Below are 21,488 nucleotides of genomic sequence, written 5' to 3' on the forward strand. Positions count from 1 at the left end.
AGGCAACGTATATACTCACTCAACTATGCTACAATAAAATCTGACTAAAATTATCAATTATTAAGATCTGTTTTTTAAATTAAGAAGCAAAGATCATGTTATCACTTCCAAGCAAAATGACCTCTGTTTTTACACAGCATTCTAACAGAACTTCAGGCCTCATTTCCTAGCACTCCTCTTTCAATGATCCTACCAACTCTTTGTTGTCAAAGAGCAAGAGGGGGAAGGAAGGAATACACAGAAGCCTTAACCTTCTCAAGAGTACCATACAGTCATCTCTTGGTATTTGCAGGGAATTGGTTCCAGGACCAACCCCCAAATGAATACCAAAATCCAAGGATGCTCAATCCCTGACATAGGATGGTGTAGAATTTGCATATAATCTATATACAGGTTCCTTTGTACCTTAAACCATCTCTAGATTACTTAACAACGTAAATGCTATGTAAATGGTTGGTTATATGGCATTTTTTATTTGTATTTTTAAAATTGTTCTGCTGTTTTCTATTTTTAAAAATATTTCAATTCACAGTTGGTTGAATCCCCAGATGTGGAATCTTGAATGTGGAAGACCAACTGTATTCTCCACCTGCAACAATACTGTAAGTATGCCTCTTTTCTATTCCTTGTTAAATATGCTCAAATATACTACAAATTCAAGCTAATTTCATGGTCACTCAATAAGAATTTTGAATCTACAATTCTTATCAAACCTTACAATCCTCGGAAGATGTCTCAAATCTCTATTTATTAAAAGTTCCTGAAACCATCTTCAAAAAACCCAACTTCCATTCCTACCTTATCATCACCACACATGCATTTACTCTGTTCTGCCAAGTCGGGACGGGGGCGGGAAGTGTCAGCAACCAAGAGAACAAAAGCAAGAAACAGTCTCGATAGTGCACTTGACCACCATACATCCAATTCAGTGAGCATACACACGCTTCAGAGTGTGAGAGAGAGATGGAGAAGTGCTATTCCCTCAGCTGGTCTCAGTCCCCAGAGGATTCTCAAAAAGTCATGCTGCTATGGTCTGAAGACACATATTTTTCCAACGACATGGCTCTTAAAGTCCAACCACCTCACCCAGGACTCAACCACAGCAAAAATAATGTTACAATGGTGAAGGTGAATGCCTCCATGGAAACTGTACTTTACGATCCATAGAAAGGTATTTAAGAACCAGTCTCACTACATGGGGCTTTTCCTTTCATGGTGAATCTAGAACCTAAGCTTGCTATCCCTAAAATGGCTTTTTTCCATCAAACTTCTTAAAGGTACAGTTCCCCCTTGATAGACTTCACCAAGACAAACAAAATGTCTTCTCTTTCACTCTGTGACTCTCTTCTCAAAGATCAGCAATCCTTCTCAGACCAACTGCTCTTACTTCTCTACAGCTTTTCATAATGTTGACACCTGCCACCCCAACATCCTCTTCTTAAAATTCTCTTAAGTTCTCATCCTGAGTAATTTTCTACTCTTCTGAACTATTCTTGCTTACTTCTCTTTTACGTAGTAGTTTCCCCTATACTTTTGTCCTCATACATATACATTACACATATACCCTCTTCCCCTCCTTGGTAAACCCAGCCATTTGCAGCTATCACATATTGTGCAGATGACCCATGAAGTCATCTTGTCCTGATCCCCAGAGCCGTATTTGCAAGTACACTGTAAAATCTCCACCTCCATGTCATATTTGTTCTGAAAACTAAACTGTCCAAACTATTCTTATAAAATCAGCTCATTCTCATGACTTTCCAATCACCATCATTTTCCCCACTCAACTCGAGATACCGAACACGAGGGTCTTCATTTATTGTTTAAAATACTATCTTTCTTGCCCCCATATCTAATCAGTTCCTAAGAGCCATAAATTCTACTTTTATATTCTATCTATTCCCTCCTTTTAAGTTCCCAACACTCTAACTCACAGGCTCTGATAATTCTGCCTAGAGCAAACTGGGGTATTCAAACCCCATGAAGGTACATGAAGATTTATAACTTAATAACTACAACTTTATCAGATTGGATAACTCTAAGGAATTTTCCAGACCCCAGCTTCCAGGGATTTCTATCCCAAAAATGTGCCTGAGAGTTTTGGATCCAAGGCTTTCCCCTTCATGTTCTCGAATCTGAGAAAAGCATTATCTCTAAGCTAACTATCTCAAAGCTACTAGGATGCACTTCTCCAAGACAGAAAAAAACCTTCCACGCTAAACAATGGAACCTTTTGAAATATTGATGAAAATGTTAAGTGATCAACCCTCTAAATACTGTAATGAATACTTTTACAAGTCAGATGGTTTTCAACCCTTTGTTGAAATATTTCAACAAATTTCAACAAAGTTTCAAAATTATGTAAAGACTGAAAGCGTATTAAAAATAATTTTTGTAATTTTTTTGCATAAGCTGGAAGCAGTTCAAGAAAATGAGTGGCACTGCCAACAAAACCATTTCCATTCCCATTGACTTATTTACGCAACATTTCTCAGTGCTTATAGCTCTTAAAATGTAAAGTAGAAAGGATGTTAAGTATTATCTCATTCTAAGCAATAAATTCTATCCATGAATACACAATTATTTTGTAAAATTCCCATCCATTTCATTAAGAGATGCCTTTTTGATAAAACGTTGTTCACTAGGTTTTTTCAATTTGTAATATATTCTAGTTGATCAACTGAGTATTAATAATGGGAACTCAATAAAACTTTAAGTTTTATATTAACAGGAAATTCAAATTTTTAATTTCTTTTTATTTTTTAATTTTTGAGAGAAAGTCTCGTGTGATCATGGATCACTGCAGCCTCGACCTCCCAGGATCACGCAGTCCTCCCAATTCAGTCTCCCTAGTTAGGACTACAAGTGCATGTGCCACCATGCCCAGGTAATTTTTTAAATTTTTTGTAGAGCTGGTGGTCTCACTATGTTGCCAGGGCTGGTCTCAAACTCCTGGGCTCAAGTGATCCTCCTGCCTCAACCTCTCAAAGTACTGGGATTACAGGTGTGAGCCACCTTGCCTGACACAAAATTTAAATTTCTCTTTACCCATTATTGGTGCAGAGAAATGTGACTGAGAAATCAACTCTCAAGCATGAAAATATGAAAATATATCAAGGTAAATTTCTGTGTGGAAAATGAAAAGAGATAAAGAAAAAAATGCAAGAGTCTCAAAGAATTTATTCACAATTTTTTTGTCTTATTTGTCTCTTACAGTCTTGCCTATTTGTGAGTTTTAAAAAATGAATAGTGAGTATCCAAGTGCTATAGTATTTAGAGTCCATTTTAAAAAGTAATACAACTCTATGTTTAAAATACTGATATTTATAATACATTAGAAATTATATCCTTTGCAAATATGGTAAAATTTTATGGAGAAAATTTTGGATGTCAACTTTAAAATACATGATACAGAGTTTTCAAAATTATTTTAATAGGTATGTAGTAACAAAGTTTAAAGAGCATGGTCCTAGACTATTATTAATATAATTGCCTGCCCTCATTCAAATCCAGTTTATATATCAGCACCATTTCAATCTTCCCACTCTGTTCAATGCACGCCCTTGCACGCCCTCCCTCCCAACCCCCACCATTCCAACCTCCACCATTCCAACCCCCATAAGCCTCCCAGGCAGTCTGAATTAAGGTACAACTTTCTTTCTCATGCTGTAATTCAAGGGTCTCCAGGATCTGGCCCCAACCTAGTTTCCTCCCCTGCACACAGCCCATATGGAGTCAATTTGCTACAACACGCCCCACTACTTTTCTGTCTTATATGGTTTCATCTGTTCCATTTCTGTACTCTCTAACCTCATCTCAGCTTAAATTTAACTATTACAAACACCATCCAGGAAGCATTTTCCATTTTCTAATTAAGAGTTCTTCTTCCTTTTAATTCCCTGCCGTCTTGGGTGCCCTTACTTTTACTCCACCAATAACTGCAAAGTTTTGTTTTTTTTTTTTTCCATATTCTCCTACCTCTCCTTTCCCTCTCCCTCCCCAACATATATAAATTCCCTAAAGATAAAGATTGTCTTGCAAATCTTTTTATTATCTAAAAAACAGAGTCCAGTGCTTCTCATGGAGGCACATTCATTAATATTTGTTAATGAAAATGTAGTCCATAGGGATACTTGATGAGTCAAGAGTTTCTTTAATATACTTTATCCTTCTATAAGATATTCACAAGCACATTAGCATATTAATACCTTGAGAAGTATCACACCAAAGAGAACTCTTTAATTTGTACAACCTTTTATCAAATTTGATCTAAACACCCTTCTATTCCCTACATAACCTCTAATAATCCTACATAAAACAGAAAAAAGCTCATAGTCTATCCTTCCCTTCAGTTTTTCCCTTGATACTGCTCAGGCCACAATCAATCTGCCAAATTTTGTTTCCCATTTTTACATTTTAGAAAATGAAAGACAATGAGATACACCACAGAATGAGAGTTACCTTATAATGATGTGGGGCTTTAAAATGATATTTTAACAAATAAATATACCAACAAATGAATATAAAGCAGAATGTCAGTTAGTAAATGCAATTAATTCAGGCAAGAATCATCAGCACAGTCTAACACTAATGGGTAAATGTTTGGAAACAGGGTGTTTCCCTATTGTCAAATTATTTCCTTACTATTTACAATAGGAAAAATAGAATCTTTACAGTGCAGCAATTTGATAGACATCACCTCCACATTACCAGTAATGGACACTGCTATCAGGTGCTCCTTAATGTGAACCACTGAGAAGCATCACCTGAATCAAATCATGAGAAAACAGAAAAAACCAAATGGACTCTTTAAAAATGTCAATATCATCAACGCTAAAGGCTGAGAAACTGTTCCAAACTAGTAAGTTTGTAAGTAATGTCCTTACAGCAAAAGACAGTTGCCATAAGGCCATTACTGGGGATATTTCAATGTATACTGCATATTATATAACAGAATTGTAGCAATGTTAAATTTCCTAAATTTCACTACTATGATTGTAAAAGTGCCCTCGTTCTTAGGAGACACAGGTTAAAGGTCCCAATGACCACAACCTATTTTCAAAAGGTACACCAAAAAATTAAGATTAAGAATAATGTATAAATGTACAGAGAAATAACAAGCAAACTGGCAAAATGTTAACAGCTTAATTCAGGTGAAGAATTGGGAATTCATTACAATATCTGTGCAGCTTTTGTATAGGTCTGAAAGTGTTCAAAATAACAAGTTTACTTAAAAATAATTTCATTATTTGACCCCAAATTAGGTTTATGGTCTCATTTAGCTTGGCCTGAAACATCAAGATTCATTCAATACTTATTTGGCAAATAAGTATTGATGAGATGTATTGCTGAGCACTCTGTGATGAGTCAAGAATAAAAATGTTACAGATCTTGGATTTTATAGCACAGTGAAAGGGTTGACCAACTACAGCCACCGAGCCAAACTGGCCCACCTTCTGTTTTCATAAATAAAATTTTGAAATAAAATTTTGAATAAAATTTCCTTTCGTTCATTTCTGTATTGTTATGGCTGCTTTTACCTTACAATAGCAGATCTGAGTAGCTGCAACAAAGATTACATGGTCCACAAAACCTAAACTATTTAATATTTGGCCTTCTACAGAAACTTTTCAACCCCTCATCTAGTGAGGTAGCAGAAACCCAATTAATTCATTTGAAGAAAATTAATGGAAATAGATAAATAACATAAATGTGAAGGACTACACAACTTAGTCTAATAGTCTCAAGCAAGAGGTATGGCAAGCTTTAATTTTGTACTTTGCAATAATACAAATAATGTTTATCAGAAATCTTTCCTTCAAATATCAATACTAAAACCTTACTAAATCCTTAGAAATGCAAAATTGTCCTACAACACAACTGAATTTAAGGCAAGGATAATTTGCTGAAGTATACTATATGTATATTCATACATGTATTTATATATACACCGTATGAATAATGTATTTCTATTTATATAATATAGTAGCAGCATGTTTATCTAGTTTCAAGTTAGTTACCAAGATTATGTATACAAACAGTATTTAATAGAAAGGTAGTATAACAAAGCACTTGCTCTGATATACACTTGTGGATTTCCCAAATATTACAGATGTGTTATATGTTCTCTTCAGTGAATAAAAATTTTCTTTGCAATCATAATGCAATTACTTTGGTAGTAATCTTTTTTTCCACAGGTAACCCAAATATAAAATTTGAACTAACCCAGGTCCAAATTGCCACCAATCTTAAATAAATGAAGTCTTGAATAAATGAGTTATTTCTACTAAAAGTGAATTTCATAGATTGAAATATAAAAGTGATCTACATCAGGCTGGGTGCAGTGGCTCACGCCTGTTAATTCCAGCACTTTGGGAGGCCAAGGCAGGTGGACTGCTTGAGCTCAGGAGTTCAAGGCCAGCCTAGACAACAAAGCAAAACCCCATCTCTAACAAAAATACAAAAAAATTAGCTAGGCATGGTGGTGCAGGCCTGTGGTCCCAGCTACAGGCATAAGCCACCGTGCTGGGCCGGCAGTTTCTTAAAAAGTTAAACAGCCATTCTACTTCTAGATGTATACTCAAGAGAAAAAACGTATATATTCACACAGAGTTGTGTGTGAATGTTCATAGCAGCTTTATTTGTAATAGCAAAAAACTGGAGATGATCCAAAAATCCATCAATATTTTAAAGATAGAAAGCTGAGAAAAAGTTAACTTGCTCAGATTTTAAAGAGACTAAATGGTAGGGCCAGAATATTAACTCAGGTCTAAAGGCTTACCAAGCCTAGTGTTCTTTCCCCTCCACAAAACTATACTGAGCTATCTTCCAGAATGACTTCATGATAGATGTTCAAATACCAACCAAATTCATATCAATAAAGCCAGAAAGTAAGTTAAGTTTGCTCCTTAGTCTAGGGAGATAAGAAGCTGACTTAAAAGTTAGGAGAGTTAAGAAATGAATTTGTAGAGGAAAAAGCATTGGTGATTCACCAGCTCAAAGATCTGTGCTAAAAGCAGAGCAGGTTCCAGACCCTCTTACAGAAATTAGAGGGAATACCTACCTCCTCAGCCAAAATTCCATAGTTGTGCCATCTAGACTTCTGCCCAAAACACTAAGTTAGGTTTATTCTCAGATCCAATTTAAAAATAACAACAAAACTCTAATTCAAATTTAGGAACTTTCAAATACTTTTACTCCAAAGTCTAAAAAAAGAGATATAACACAAACATGGAAGCAAAGTAACGGTAGTTTAATAAACATACATTCATTGTTTTGAGGGGACTGAGGGAAAAGGACCAGAAATAATAAACCAGAGATCAAACAAATGTGGCGGCAGACTTCCAAACTTTACCTCCTGAGGTCTATTTATCTTTCACAGGCAGGAACTAACAAAAAGTATGCATTTAGGTGTTTTGGTTTTTTTTTTTTTTTTTTTTTGGAGGGGGAAGGGCAGTGGATCTTGACACTACAGGCCCATGCATATTTACAAAGGGGTTTCTTTCTCTCTCTCTCTCAATTTTATGTGGGGAGTTGTTAGCCTAGGTATCATTAATTGATCCTACACACATGTGGGTACCACCGGAACCATTTTAAAAGCACTCTTTGCTAGTATATCAATGATATTATCTCTAAATAAAGAGTTCTCCATCCAGGCTTCTCGGCAGCAGTCAAAACAGGCTACCAGGTCTCATGACTCACCCTCCCAAATCCCTATTTAACGATACTCCTAAATATCATTCATGTTCAAGGGCACCTTCCTAAGGTCTCTGAATGATTCCCTGGCCGCTACCGGATACAGCGCCAATATTTTGCTCCTCACCTCCCCCAGCAACAAGGACTCTAAGCTTATCAGAACTGGTTTTGAAAAGTGGTAGAAGCGCCTGGAGACTCTGCACAGAGTGCGGTCTAGGCGGTTACCCTCAGTTAGTTCTGGACCCATTCTTCACTCTACTTCAACACTGCCCTTAAACCCAAAAAACAGCATAACGTAAAAGGATTCCAAAACTTCAATATGAAAAAAATTGGTTGTATGGCATACTCAGTAACACAGCTTCAACAACTTTTCAACGTTATACTTAGTTACAGCTGAAATAAAAGTTAACGACTAAATAAGCTGCATTATACCCAAGCTCCATCCCCTCTATCATTCTCCAGGTGTAAACTAAACCACATGCAGCATCCCAGATTCATTTGCAAGGGTACTTTAAGAATGAGTTCAAAGAAATGGCCTATACAAGTTTGGGTTGATCAATATTTTCAACTGGGCCATTTAAGAAAACATAACATTCAAAGTATGGTATTTAGGATCAGAAGGCCTAGTTTAAATTCCACCTAAACTTCGGAGTTTTGTTTCTGAGTCCCGTTGGGCATTAGTCAACTTACTCATTAGTATTAGAATACCATAGCCTACACATCACAGGACTGCCGTGAAGAACAACCTGTGTATGAAAGGCACTGTAAACTAAGCGTTACATAGCCATTCTTTAAAAATGATATTCAACATATTGCTTTGATAAAAGTTTAAGTTCTAATGAAACTCCTTAAGTGAAATTATTTTTACAAGCATTAGCTCACCAAATCTTAAGTGTATCTTAGTCTCATTTCATTTTAGGAATCTACCAACTTAAATGTGAATCAAAATTGAATCTTTGGAAACTAAAATAGAAATCTGAAATAATTTTTTTCTAAACATCTACAATTTTGCATTGTCTCCTATTACTTAACGTACATAATTAAATATAAAAAATTAAAAAGGGTCTATCCAACTCTGAAATCCGCTGAGATAACCATATTCAAATGGAGTCACTGGTTTGCTTTCAATTTGAAATTCAAAGTATTTCATGATACAGTATTGAAAGTATCACTTTTAAACTTAAATACATATAGTTTTATTGCATTATTCTCCTAAACTTTTTTTTGAGATGGAGTCTTCCTCTGTCGCCAGGCTGGAATGCAGTGGCACAATCTTGGCTCACTGCAACCTCCACCTCCCGGGTTCAAACAGCTCCTCTGTCTTAGCCTCCTGAGTAGCTGTGACTACAGGTGCACGCCACCACGCCCAGTTAATTTTTTTTTGTATTTTAGTATACATTTCACCAAGTTGGCCAGGATGGTCTCGATCTCCTGACCTCATGATCTGCCCACCTCGGCCTCCCAAACTGCTGGGATCACAGGCATGAGTCACCACACCCAGCCTATTCTTCTAAATTTAACAGTACCTGATAATGATTTCATTTACTTACCTTTATGACCTTTTGAGATATATATACAAATACAATACCATCCATTTTTTCCTCATTAGATTTTTTTTTTTCCTCCAAAGGTTATCAGTCAAGTCAGTCTTTGACCAACCTTCTCCCCAACTCTACGCCTCTATACAGAGATGGGCTTAAAACAAATCAAATCGAAAGACGTGAGACTCTTAGCAATGTCTGGCCATGACCCTCTTTCAAGTCCTAGACTCTAGCTAGGTCCTTTCCTAGATCATCTGCACAACAGAACTTACTCTCTCTTCCCTCATAGCCCAGGTTCTGCACTTAGGAAGGGCAACCAAGATTCTAGCGCTTGACCAGAAAATAATTTCTTCTCATCCCAAGGGCCAACTTACACCTAGCTTGGCTGAAGTAGTAGGACCTGTTTACAACTACTCTGGAGGTTGGCCTCCATACTCTGGAGTTTTGCCATAGACAGAGAAACTCAGGTTCATGAGACAACAACCGTGTTGTAAGGGCAGCCCAAGCTCCATTCTTCTACTTTTGGCTCCTCTACCTTCTCCAGCTTCTCCAGGATGTGACAGCTTTCTCACTCCCTTACCAACCATCTCGCTCTCTAAGGAGGCACCATGGCCCAGTGTTCCTCCTCATTCTTTCTCCCTTTACAAGAGAAGGGAAGTGGTCCTTCAACTGGCCATATGTCCAAAGGTCCTTTGTTCCTGAATGTTCTGGGTAAAGGTATCACCTGCAAAAACTGAACTGAGAAAAACAAGCAATTACTCTAACAAAGACTTCAACCAAATTATGAATATGCAAATAACTATTGTGTCTTCAATGTCCGTTTTACCCTAAATTAAAATGCATAGCAAACAGAACCTTTAAAGTTAGTTGCAGCCGGGCGCAGTGGCTCACGCCTGTAATCCCAGCACTTTGGGAGGCCGAGGCAGGTGGCTCACCTGAGGTCGGGAGTTTGAGACCAGCCTGATCAACATGGAGAAACCCTGTCTCTACTAAAAGTACAAAATTAGCTGGGCGTGGTGGCGCACGCCTGTAATCCCCAGTTACTCAGGAGGCTGAGGCAAGAGAATCACTTGAACCCAGGAGGCAGAGGTTGCGGTGAGCCGAGATCACGCCATTGCACTCCAGCGTGGGCAACAAGGGTGAAACTCCATCTCAAAAAAAAAAAAAAAAAGTTAGTTGCAAGCGTTGGCAGCATCTGTAAGTACCTTCATTCTGGAAGGTTCAACATCAGTGTTTCCTCCTCTGTTCTTTTAAGCTTCCCGTGCTCTTTTCTCATAACAGCAAACATAATCATAACCATCGCCGTCTACCAGGAATTGTTCCAAGTGCTTCACAGGCACTAACTCACGTACAGCCCTGAACAACTCTATGAAGCAGGTAATATTTCTTATGTCTACTGACAAATGACAAAACTGAGGCATAGGGAGGTTAAGTGAGTTGCCCGAGTCTGCCCAAAAAGACACTGCTAAGACGAACAGAGCAGCCTGGCTCCAAGTCTGTAACTGTAATAGTACTGTACACCTAGATTCAAAACTGCTTGTAAACCACTAGAGGGCATGGGTTGTGCCCACCCTTCTCAGAGCTCCATCCCCAGTACCAGGCAGTCTTGAAACTCACGGCTGAATTTTTCACAGGTATGCCTTCCCCTCTACACTGTGCCTGTTGGAGGCTAGGGAAGAAACTGACTCTGCATTTCATCCTTCAGGAGTGAGAAGTTTTTGCTTCAGACAGTCATAAATACTTGCTGAATGAATGAATCTTCTATTTACGAAGTCAAACATAAATATAAAAAGCCCTCCTCGAGGTAACATAATCAGGGCCACTTCTCCAATCCTAACCTGGCAAGAGATCTGAAATCAATAGCTGCCTTAAACAATATCTCAAACTTACTATTAGGTAGAGGAGTGGCTTAAGGTAAACATTAAATAAAATGTTAAAGCTGTCCTTCACTACATGAGTACTGCTCCCTTTAAGAGAAGTGTTTTGAGCCACCCCACTAAAAACACAGACTTAACAGAAGTCTGGATGTGGTTCATTTACTTTAAAGATAAATTACTCGTTTCAGATAATCCATCTAAATAGTAAATGCCCCTTACTTTACTGACAACAACCAGGAATCTAAAAATTAAGTTTACTCTGAGTAAGGGAACCACATTAGACAATGTTAAGGATTAACCACAGAGTATTTAAAAGAGTAATTTCAAACTGCAACCATCTCTGAAATTACTTACACAGGTATTAGACAGTCAATCTCAGCATCCAGTAGGCTTTCCACTAAACAGACCACAATTCTACTATGCTTAGCATCTCAACTCAGAACAATTTCTTGGTCCCTTACGCATCCCATGATCTACGCTTATACATTTTGCACACTCTTCATTTTTAAAATGCATCTCAAAACCTATTGATTTTTTTGATGGGTCACTATTTTGGAAGATTAGCATGAATAGAAACTATTTTAAGTTAACTGCAATTTGTCACTTCTTTCAATAGAAATCTGCTTAACTCTGTCTTTTCTATCGTGACCCAAATTATTTTCTGAGACTTAGAAAAGTACATATAAGACGAAAAATTCCTTTCTAAATATCAATTCCGTCGCCATTAGGAAACGTCAAAAACTTTGTCTTTTTAAAAATAAAAACGTCAACTCTCTAAAAACTTCAGTACCTCAAAGGAAAGCTGCACTGTTAACACTGAAGGAGGGCTGCGTGATTTCTGAGTATCTGCATTAAAGAAATATGCTCTTCAAACCTAGTAATTCCTGATGAGGCCACACCTTCCAACCTTCCCGTAATCCACGAATCAAATCGGGAGCAATCTAGAAACTGCTCCGAGCCCAAGTAAAATGACAGGTATGTCATCCTCAAACAACCCAAAACCGGGTCGGGGAGCCCAGACGGCTACCGGGGCCCAGGCTGCCCCCCCGGCGCTCCTGGAAGAGCCACTCTAAGGAAACACACCTCCCGCGCGAGCCTCTTCCTTCCTAGAGGGACGGGGGAAGGGGACACCAGGGGCCGAAACACACCCAAACCCCACTTCAAATCCTGCCCCACCGGCTTCTCCTTCCAAAACAGCCGCGCCACTGCCGAGCCCGCGGGCGATTCGGGGGCGCCGGGAGAGCGAAGGGCGGAAAGCGAACTTGGGCGTTACTCCGGGCGTCTCCCTCCCCCAGCGGAACCTGGGCGCGCCGTTTCCTCACGGACGCGAGATTTTCCCCCCAAATCGCCACCCCAGCCCGCCCGGGGCCGCCCTTGCCCACCGTCCCCTCAGCCAGCCAGGGCCCGGCCCAGGCCGCGCCGCAGCCCGCCCTCCCCGGCTGCTCCCCGCGGGCTGCCGGGCCACCGCGAGGTCGGGCCACTCACATCCGTCCGCGTCCTCCTGCAGGTCCTCCTGGAGCAGCGAGAGGTCTGCGCCGAGGAGAGAGAAGAAAGGCCCGGTCAGCGCCCCGGGGCCCGGCGCGACGCCCCCACCGCCCGCCCTCCCGCCCCGGCGGCGCCTCCCCGCGCCGGGACCCCACGCCGGCCCCGGCCCGGCCGCCACTCAGGGCGGCGGCGGAGGGCGGGTGGGCGCGAGGAGCCGCCGCCGCCGCCCGGAGAACAGGGGGCCACGTACCCGCCATCTTGTGGTCGCCCCCTCCTCCGCGGCCGCCCGGGGATCCGGGGCTACATGGAGCGGCGCGAGCCGGGGAGCCGGTGGACGCGCGCGGGAGGGGCGGCGGGGAGGAGGAGGGCCGGGCTGGCGGGGGCGCGCGCGCGGGGCGGGCCGAGGGCCCGGGCCTGCCGCGGGCGGCGCGGCTCCCGGACGCCTGGGCCCCCGGCCGCGTCCCGCCCCGCCTGCTCCTCTGCGCGGCTCCCGGGCGACCGGCGCTCCCGCCTCCCGCCTTCCCCGCTCCCGGCCGGGCCCCGACCCGGCGGCGCGCGCTCACACCCTCGGCCCAAGCCGCCCTCACGCCGAGCGCTGCGGACGGGGGCGCGCAAACTGCCGCCGGCCGGGACCCTGCGGCGAGTGCCGGAACCCGGCCGGGCGGGGCCTCCCGCGGACCGGCCGCTTTATTGGGTCACCGGCCTCGCCCACCGCCCTGCAGGCCGCAGCCATCTCGGCGGGCGCGCCGCTCGTGGCCCGCGCCCCATCCCCAGGCCTGCACGTACGTCGTCGGCGATCCGGGGCCGGGGCGGCTCCGAGGTCGGCGGAGCCGGGGTCCCACCTCTTCTTGGAGGAAGCGCCGCCTCCCCACCCGCCCGGGGCCCTCGCCAAGTGGCTGCTAACAAAGCCCAGGGCCCGGCTGCGGGCTGGTTGACTGACAAAGTCATGCCTGCCTAGCCAGCTTCCTCGTGCAGCACGGTGAAGGCTGGGGCGCCGGGTTTTTACTCCCACGGCCTGCTAACTGGAGCTGACAAGGCGGGCAATCCGCCAGCGTGAGCGTTGGCAGGCCTGGGGTCAGGTCCTCAATCAGCCAGTTAGTTGGTAGGAGTGGGGCCCATTTGTAGAATGAAGGTGATACCTGCCTCGTGGGGTTATTGGCATTAAATGAAGAATGTAGGGCACCTCGCACGTTTCTTGATGTCTAGGAGGTGCTCGGTGAACGGTGCCTGTGATTCGCTTTTGTCTTTTAAATACTTTTGGCAGCACTTGAGGTGTTAAAGTCTGTGTCCCAGACTTTATTAGTCTTGTTTTACGTGACTTAAGCGATTAGCTCAAACACCCAAGTACAAAGTGGGGCTAAACCCAGGTTTTCCGACATGGTTCTGCCTCCATGGCTTTATCCCCAGCTCCACCCAAAGCCTCCAAAATGGTGGTGGTATTCTAAAGTGACCAACAAAACACCAAACTGTGTTATGGTGCCACTTTGTCGATGTGGTCTCTTAGGAGAGGGAATTCTAAATAGTTAATTAGCTTGTTCCTTTCTGCGTTGTAATCTTGACCAAGGACAATGTATTGGCATTTAATGCCTTTGAAGATTTAGAGACTAAGGAATCAGATCCTCTGAGATTCCTAAATCTGTGTAATAAAATAGTTTCTACACATAGCTATTCCAAAAAATTCCCTATCAGATATTACTAACAAGATAGATTATAGTCTGTATGAAATTTCTAGGAGTAATAAAAATCAGAATAGACCCCGTAACTCGGAGTATGTGTCTAATTTTCTCAGCTATAAAATAGTTAAAACTAAAGGCTGTTTCTCTTCTTCCTTGATGAATGCCCTTACGTGAATTCAGCTGACACACTCAGAATGACAAAGGAGTTAGAAATTCACATCAACATAAATTGGTCCCGACTGACTCAAACCATGAGAATTCTGCCCCTGCTGAGACACCTTGTCAGTATCTACCACTTAAGCAATTCTGGGTAAATGGGGGAAGAAAGAGCCAAATCAGCTCTTTTTTTCATTAAAAAACAATTTTTTTTTTTAGAGCCGAAGTCTTGCCTTGTAGCCCAGGCTGGAGTACAGTGGCACAATCATGACTCACTGTAACCTCGAACTCCTGGCCTCGAGAGATCCTCCCATCTCAGCCTCCCAGGTAACTAGAACTACAGGTGCGGGCCACTCCACCTGGCTAATTTATTTTTAAAATTTTTGTAGGGATGTGGTTCTACTATGTTGCCCAGGCAGGTCTTGAACTCCTGGCCTCAAGCAATCCTCTGGCCTTGGTCTCCCAAAGTGCCAGGATTACAGGTGTGAGCCACCAAACCCAGCCCAAATCAGCTCTTTGTAGTAACTGGTGATCTCACTGCAACAACACAAAATCTACAGGGTGCCAACTGTGCTTCAGCCACTGGATGCACTAAGATAAAACTGTCTTGATCTACACAGTCGAGTTAGACTTAACAGTTCTCAGTAATCATGATAAAATAGGGGCTATGTACCAAATGCTAGCCTAGGATATGGAACAACTAATTCTGCCTTTGGTAGCTAGGCCTCAATAAGTTTTATCTCAGTATTCTGTGGGAAGGGCAGCAAAGGAGGAGGATTTGTATCATTTTTCTGTATTCAAGAGCTATGCATTTGATTATCATCTTAGCTGAATTACACATTGCAACAAGTGCCTTTAAGCAGTATGGTTTTTAGATATTTCTGTGACGGTGTCATTCATGGTTCAGCATAAGTATGTGTTTTTTATATTTCACTTTCTCTCATTCTCCTTTCTAAAAGAAAGGAGTTTTTAAACTGGGATTTACAAACTGCACTCTGTTGCCTTCTTATAAGAAATAATATTTAAACAAATAATACCAATCATTGTTCTACATACCGTTACCCCGGCTTCACTTGCAGTGCAGCTTGAGGATGACAGAGCTGTGTGTTGTCCATGGTCAGAGCACACGGGAGGTCTGAATTGTTATCCTGTTCTGCCACTGAAATGTGTAAAATATAGGAGGAGTGTCCCCCAAGTCATTTTTCTAAAAGCATCATCCAACTATGTAAGTACTAAGGCCTGCATTTTTAAGAATAAGTCCTCTTCGAAATGATAATTAAAGGGTTTTTGTTTGTTTTTGAGACAGGGTCTTGCTCTGTCACCCAGGCTGGAGTGCAGTGGTGCATCTTAGCTCGCTGCACCCTCCACCTCCCGGGCTCTAGCAATCCTCCCACCTCAGCCCCCTGAGTAGCTGGGACTACAGGTGGGCGCCACCACACCCAGCTAATTTTGGTATTTTTTTGTAGAGACATGGTTTTGCCATGTTGTCCAGGCTGGTCTCAAACTGCTGGGCTCAGGTAATCTGCCCACCTCAGCCTGCCAAAGTGCTGGGGTTATAGGCAGGAGCCACTGCACCTGGCCACAGTGACAATTTTTCTTAGCAGCCAATGAGCCTTGGAAATTAATGTGTTTGGCTTTTCAACCACAAACAAACATAAAAAAAAATCGTGGGGAAAACATTGCTAATAAATAAAACCTACCTGATGTTGCTAGCCACTATCATGTTTGTTAATTCTTGTATCGGTGATGAACCATTCACTTTTTTCTTCAGAATTATCATTCCTGAAACTGAAAGTATATAAAGACAGACCTATTATTTATTATACAATCTGAAAAATGGAGAATACTTATGTAATTAAAAATGATTTTTGAACAAATATTTCTTTACTTTTTTTAATGAACTGCTTCATGAATTTGTGTGTCATCTTTGCGCAGGGGCCGTGCTAATCTTCTCTGTATCAGTCTAATTTTAGTACATGTGCTGCTGAAATGAGCACATTAAACAAATTCTTACCATTCATTTCATTCATCTCTTTTTTTGAAACCAGGTTGACAAAATGTCCCTCATAGACTCATTTTCAAATAAGAACAATTTTTAGGCTGTGTGTGGTGGCTCACGCCTGTAATCCCAGCACTTTGGGAGGCTGAGGTGGGTGGATCGCCTGGGGTTGGGAGTTTGAGACCAGCCTGGCTAACATGACGAAACCCCATCTCTACTAAAAATACAAAAAATTAGCTGGGCGTGGTGGCATATGCCTGTAATCCCAGCTACTAGGGAGGCTGAGGCAGGAGCATCACTTGAACCCAGGAGGTAGAGGTTGCAGTGAGCCGAGATCACGCCATTGCACTCCAGTCTGGGACACAGAGTGACACTCTGTCTCACAAAAAAAAAAAAGAGAAAAAGAACAATTAAAAAAATTAATTGCCAGTCTCTTACACCTAAAGCCTCTTATACATTTCTATAAATTGTACAAAGGTAAGGCCGGGCACAGTGGCTCACACCTGTAATCCCAGCACTTTGATAGGCTGAGGCGGGCAGATCACGAGGTCAGGAGATTGAGACCATCCTGGCTAACACAGTGAAACCCAGTCTCTACTAAAAATACAAAAAAATTAGCTGGGAAGGCATCTGTAGTCCCAGTTACTCGGGAGTCTGAGGCAGGAGAATGGCGTGAACCCAGGAAGTGGAGCTTGCAGTGAGCCGAGATCGCGCCACTGCACTCCGGCCTGGGCGACAGAGTGAGACTCCATCTCAAAAAAAAAAAAGAAAAAAAATTGTATAAAGGTAAATATTTGTGAAATTTTACATGTCCTCCACTCTATGCTGCTGCTGTCTCCCTTTAAAGCTCCCTGTAAAGGTGACATTCTGAATGTGAAGCCTTAGCCTTTCCTAGAACTTTCATAGTTTTTCAAAGATATTTGATCTCTTTATTCATGTCAGCTGAAGAGACATATTCTCACACTGACCTAAGAGAGAGAGGAAGGAAGGGAGGGAGGAAGGGAGGGAGGAAGGGAGGGAGGAAGGGAGGAAGGGAGGGAGGGAGGGAAAGGGAAAAATACCTACAGAACTGAGCTCTATCTAGAGTTACCCTGATTCGGGGCTGTTATTTCTGCATTTACAGGAGCTGAGCACTGCCCCAAGAATGCAACAGAACCTCAACTCTGTCCCAAGGTCATCAGCCACAGCTCCAAGTTTCTTCGCATTAGCTTTTTCTGAACAAAATAGTGCATCCTGCTGGAATCACTACTGTAAACTGAGTATAAAGGAAAATAAACCCTCTTTTTCTTATCCACTATGTTCCCTACTCCCATGCTTTTCCCAATGCTCCAGGTTAGTAGAGGCAAAAGAATTCCCCACTGAGGAGGTACTACCATCCTATACAATTTGTTCCACACATTTTAATTTCATTAAGAGAAAACAAAGATGTTTAAACAGTGAGCACTAAATGGATTAGAGTGGCAGTAGTAAATTTCCTTTGTGCCTTTCTCTTAGAATTCAGAAACCTTTAGTTGCAATCGCATTCAAAGCAATATGGGAGAGGCTTCCACAATGCCTAGCACAGAGTACATGGGGAGGAAATGCTTATTATTTTAGATGCTTATTATTTTAAACATTTAAATATTTATTATTCTGAATCTGAATGAATGAGTCAAGTTGAACCAGGAAATAAACCATAGCAAACCACATATTCAAACCCAGATAAGTTCAGTGGTTAACTGCCCTAATTCTAAGCTGCCTTCACACTAAGGCTGCTCTATGGTAATATGATTCAGAAGAAATTACTTCCATTCTCATTTCACTTCTCTGTAACTCTTTGTAACAAATTGCTTGTGTCTCTGGTCCTTGGTTCCTTCGTTTGGTGAGAAAAATATTAGCACAATGACACAACACAATTCCCAGACTAGATAGCTAATACATTTTCTAACTTTTTATTTAGAAACAATTATAGATTTACATGAAGTTTCAAATGATGTGCCAGTATATCCTATGTCCCCTTCACACCGGTTCCCCCAATGGTAATATTACCATATATATAAAATATTTTTCAGAGCGTGTGCCAGGCATTATATTAAGCGCTTTTTCTTTTCTTTTCTTTTTTATTTTTTCTGAGATGGAGTCTTGCTCCATCACCCAGGCTAGAGTGCAGTTGCACAATCTCAGCTTGCTGCAACCTCCACCTCCCGGATACAAGCGATTCTCGTGTCTCAGCCTCCTGAGTAGCTGGGACTACAGGCGCCCACCACCACACTCAGCTAATTTTTGTTTGTTTGTTTTTGTTTTTGTTTTGTTTTTTTGTACAGATGGGGTTTCACCACGTTGGCCAGGCTGGTCTCAAACTCCTGACCTCAAGTGATCCACCTGCCTCGGCTCCCCAAAATGGTGGGATTACAAGTGTGAGCCACCGTGCCCAGCCTGTTAAGTGCTTTTATGTGCTTTCTGATTTATTTAAAACAGGCTATGAAGTAGAAGTTGATATTACTATTTTAAAAATATAGGAAATCGAAGCTCAAAAAGGTTGGGTATTTTTACAGAGATCAAAAAGCAAATAGGGGTTTTGTCATGGTGGCTCACATCTGCAATCCCAGCACTTTGGGAGGCCAAGGCGGGCGGATCACTTGAGGCCAGGAGTTCGAGACCAGCCTGGCCAACATGGTGAAACCCTGTCTCTACTAAGAATACAAAAGTTAGCTGGGCGTGGTGGCACGCGCCTGTAATCCCAGCTACTCGGGAGGCTGAGGCACTAGAATCGCTTGAACCCAGGAGGTGGAGTTTGCAGTGAGCCGAGATGGTGCCACTGCACTCTGGCCTGGGTGACAGAGTGAGACTCTCTCAAAAAAAAAAAGAAAAGAAAGAAAGCAAATAGGGAAACTAGGATTCAAACATTGGAATCCTGATTCTAAATAATGGCAATAGAGTTTTCATATCCTCACATTCATTGCTTTTCTGTCAAAATGGTCCTTAGTCAACTTCTTTCATGTTAAGAGAACTTCTAGTCTTTCAACATGTATGGTGTCTTGGTATAATCTCTAATTCCATTTAAGTCATCACTATTCCCTGAGGATTTTGTCATTGAAACATTTTAGGAGTCACCCCTTCACTCCGTTTCCCACTCAATATCCTGACCAAGATATTAACCACTTCAAACCCATACTAATAACTTTTTAACTAACCTGTTTCGATTATTCTGGCCAAGGACACAAAAATTATCTTTCTCATATAATATTTTGTTCATCACAATTCTGTGAAAATCCCAAGCAAGTGCCTTAACAGTGTCCTCTCACCAGCTGCCCTTGGCTTGTTTAGCTGCAGTTTACCACCATTTCATTATGCAGACAAGTCATCCAGGTAGACAACCTTGAACTCAGGTGCCAACTCACTTCTCCCTCAAATGATGTTCTTGCTTTTTCAGGAGGGTTTGTTGTTGCTGCTGCTTGTGGGTATGTGGCAGGTGTTGGGAAGGGTGGAATTCTACATCTTTTTTTTTTTTTTTTGAGATGGGGTCTCACTATGTTGCCCAGGCTAGTCTTGAACTGCTGGGCTCAAGCAGTCCTCCCACCTCAGCCTCCTAAAGAGCTGGGATTACAGGTGTGAACCACCATGGCTGGCTGGAATTCTACATCTTTGTAACATCTATTCTTTTCCGAATTTTCCAATTACAAAAATACATATTCTTGGAGAGCCCAGAAAAGTATAACAAAAAAATTAAAATCTCTAAAAATTTAGAGATTATACCCCCAAACAGCGTATGTTTACCTCTTTTTTAAGCTTTCAAAGTCCTATATTTAAAAAAGGTTAGCCTAGGCCGGGTGCGGTGGCTCACGCCTACAATCCCAGCACTTTGGGAGGACAAAGTGGGCGGATCACGAGGTCAGGAGATCGAGACCATCCTGGCTAACACGGTGAAACCCCGTCTCTACTAAAAATACAAAAAATTAGCCGGGCGTGGTGGCGGGCGCCTATAGTCCCAGCTACCCAGGAGGCTGAGGCAGGCGAATGGCGTTAACCTGGGAGGCGGAGCTTGCAGTGAGCCGAGATCATGCCACCGCACTCCAGCCTGGGCAACAGTGGGAGACTCTGTCTCGGGGGGGAAAAAAAAGTTTAGCCGTGCGTGGTGGTGCATGCCTGTAATCCCAGCACCTTGGGAGGCCGAGGCGGGTGGATCACCTGAGGTCAAGAGCTCGAGACCAGCCTGACCAACATGGTGAAACCCTGTCTCCACTAAATTTAAAAAAAAAAAAAAATAGCCTGATGTGGTGGTGCATGCCTGTAATCCCAGCTACTTAGGAGGCTGAGGCAGGAGAATCTCTTGAACCTGGGAGGTGGAGGTTGCAGTGAGCCGAGATTACGCCATTGCACTCCAACCTGGGCAAAAAAAGCATAACTCCATTTAAAACAACAACAATAATAATTTAAAAACCCAAAACTTTAAATAGCTTTGTTGAGATATAAATTACAGACTATAAAATTTACCCATTTAGCTGGGCGAGGTGGGCGTGCCTGTAATCCCAACACTTAGGGAGGCCAAGGCAGGTGGATTGCTTGAGCCCAGGAGTTCAAGACCAGCCTAGGCAACATGGTGAGGCTCCATCTCTACAAAAAATACAAAACTAGCTGGGTGTGGTGATGCACGCCTGTAGTCCCAGCTGCTCAGGAGGCTGAGGTGGGAGGATGGATTGAACCCAGGAGGTGGAGGCTGTAGTGAGTTGGTGTGTTGTAATCATGCTACTGCACTCCAGCCTGGGCGGCAGAATAAGACCCTGCCTCAAAATAATAATAATAATAATAATAATAATAAATAAAATAAAATGTACCCATTTAAATTGTACAATTCATTAGTTTTTAGAATATTCAGTTATGTGACCATCACATCTAATTTGAGAACATTTTCATAACCCCAAAAAGAAACATGTATCATTGTCTCTCCTGATTGCCACTACATACAACCCCAGTCCTAGGTAACCACTAATGTATTTTCTGTCTATGGATTTGTCTATTCTGGACATTTCACATAAATGGATTTGTATAATATGTGGTCTTTTGTGACTGGCTTCTTTCA

The 21,488-nt window shown here is 42.1% G+C and overlaps 2 protein-coding genes and 1 non-coding gene across 5 annotated transcripts in view; 1 reads left to right on the top strand and 2 right to left on the bottom strand.

Moving 5' to 3' along the window:
- The window catches only part of PPP4R1 (protein phosphatase 4 regulatory subunit 1), a 72,037-nt gene extending 58,610 nt beyond the window's left edge, over positions 1-13,427 (bottom strand). Inside the window, exons 1-2 of one of the 3 annotated variants that reach the window (XM_007974662.3) lie at positions 13,385-13,427; positions 12,599-12,643 (exon numbers count right to left, since the gene is read on the bottom strand). Coding sequence is in view for 2 of the 3 variants with exons in the window: in XM_007974660.3 (XP_007972851.3) it covers positions 12,599-12,643; positions 12,849-12,855 (52 nt within the window). In the remaining variant the exon portion in view is untranslated. Of the gene's footprint in view, positions 1-12,598; positions 12,644-12,848; positions 13,018-13,384 lie in introns of those variants that run through there. The other 2 variants (XM_007974660.3, XM_007974661.3) reach the window with 2 other exon arrangements.
- On the top strand, positions 12,903-21,212 carry LOC119618521 (uncharacterized). Its single transcript, XM_073006506.1, has 3 exons — positions 12,903-13,380; positions 14,455-14,555; positions 17,553-21,212. Exons 1-3 carry the CDS (start codon positions 12,903-12,905, stop codon positions 17,874-17,876), a joined length of 903 nt encoding a protein of 300 aa, XP_072862607.1. The 3' UTR covers positions 17,877-21,212.
- On the bottom strand, positions 16,321-16,427 carry LOC119618750 (U6 spliceosomal RNA). The gene has a single exon (XR_005235110.1). It is a non-coding gene; the product is annotated as a U6 spliceosomal RNA (small nuclear RNA).
- Positions 21,213-21,488: the final 276 nt, after the last annotated feature.

The sequence above is a fragment of the Chlorocebus sabaeus genome, chromosome 18 (genome assembly GCF_047675955.1).
Source record: "Chlorocebus sabaeus isolate Y175 chromosome 18, mChlSab1.0.hap1, whole genome shotgun sequence".
Lineage (NCBI taxonomy): Eukaryota > Metazoa > Chordata > Mammalia > Primates > Cercopithecidae > Chlorocebus > Chlorocebus sabaeus.

Excerpts from the sequence above, each read along its gene's own strand:
- LOC119618521 (XM_073006506.1), top strand. The coding sequence starts at position 12,903 with ATGGAGCGGCGCGAGCCGGGGAGCCGGTGGACGCGCGCGGGAGGGGCG. Across the intron at positions 13,381-14,454 it reads CCCCATCCCCAGGCCTGCAC|CTGACACACTCAGAATGACA; the intron begins GTACGTCGTCGG and ends ACGTGAATTCAG. Across the intron at positions 14,556-17,552 it reads TGCCCCTGCTGAGACACCTT|GAGCTGAGCACTGCCCCAAG; the intron begins GTCAGTATCTAC and ends CTGCATTTACAG.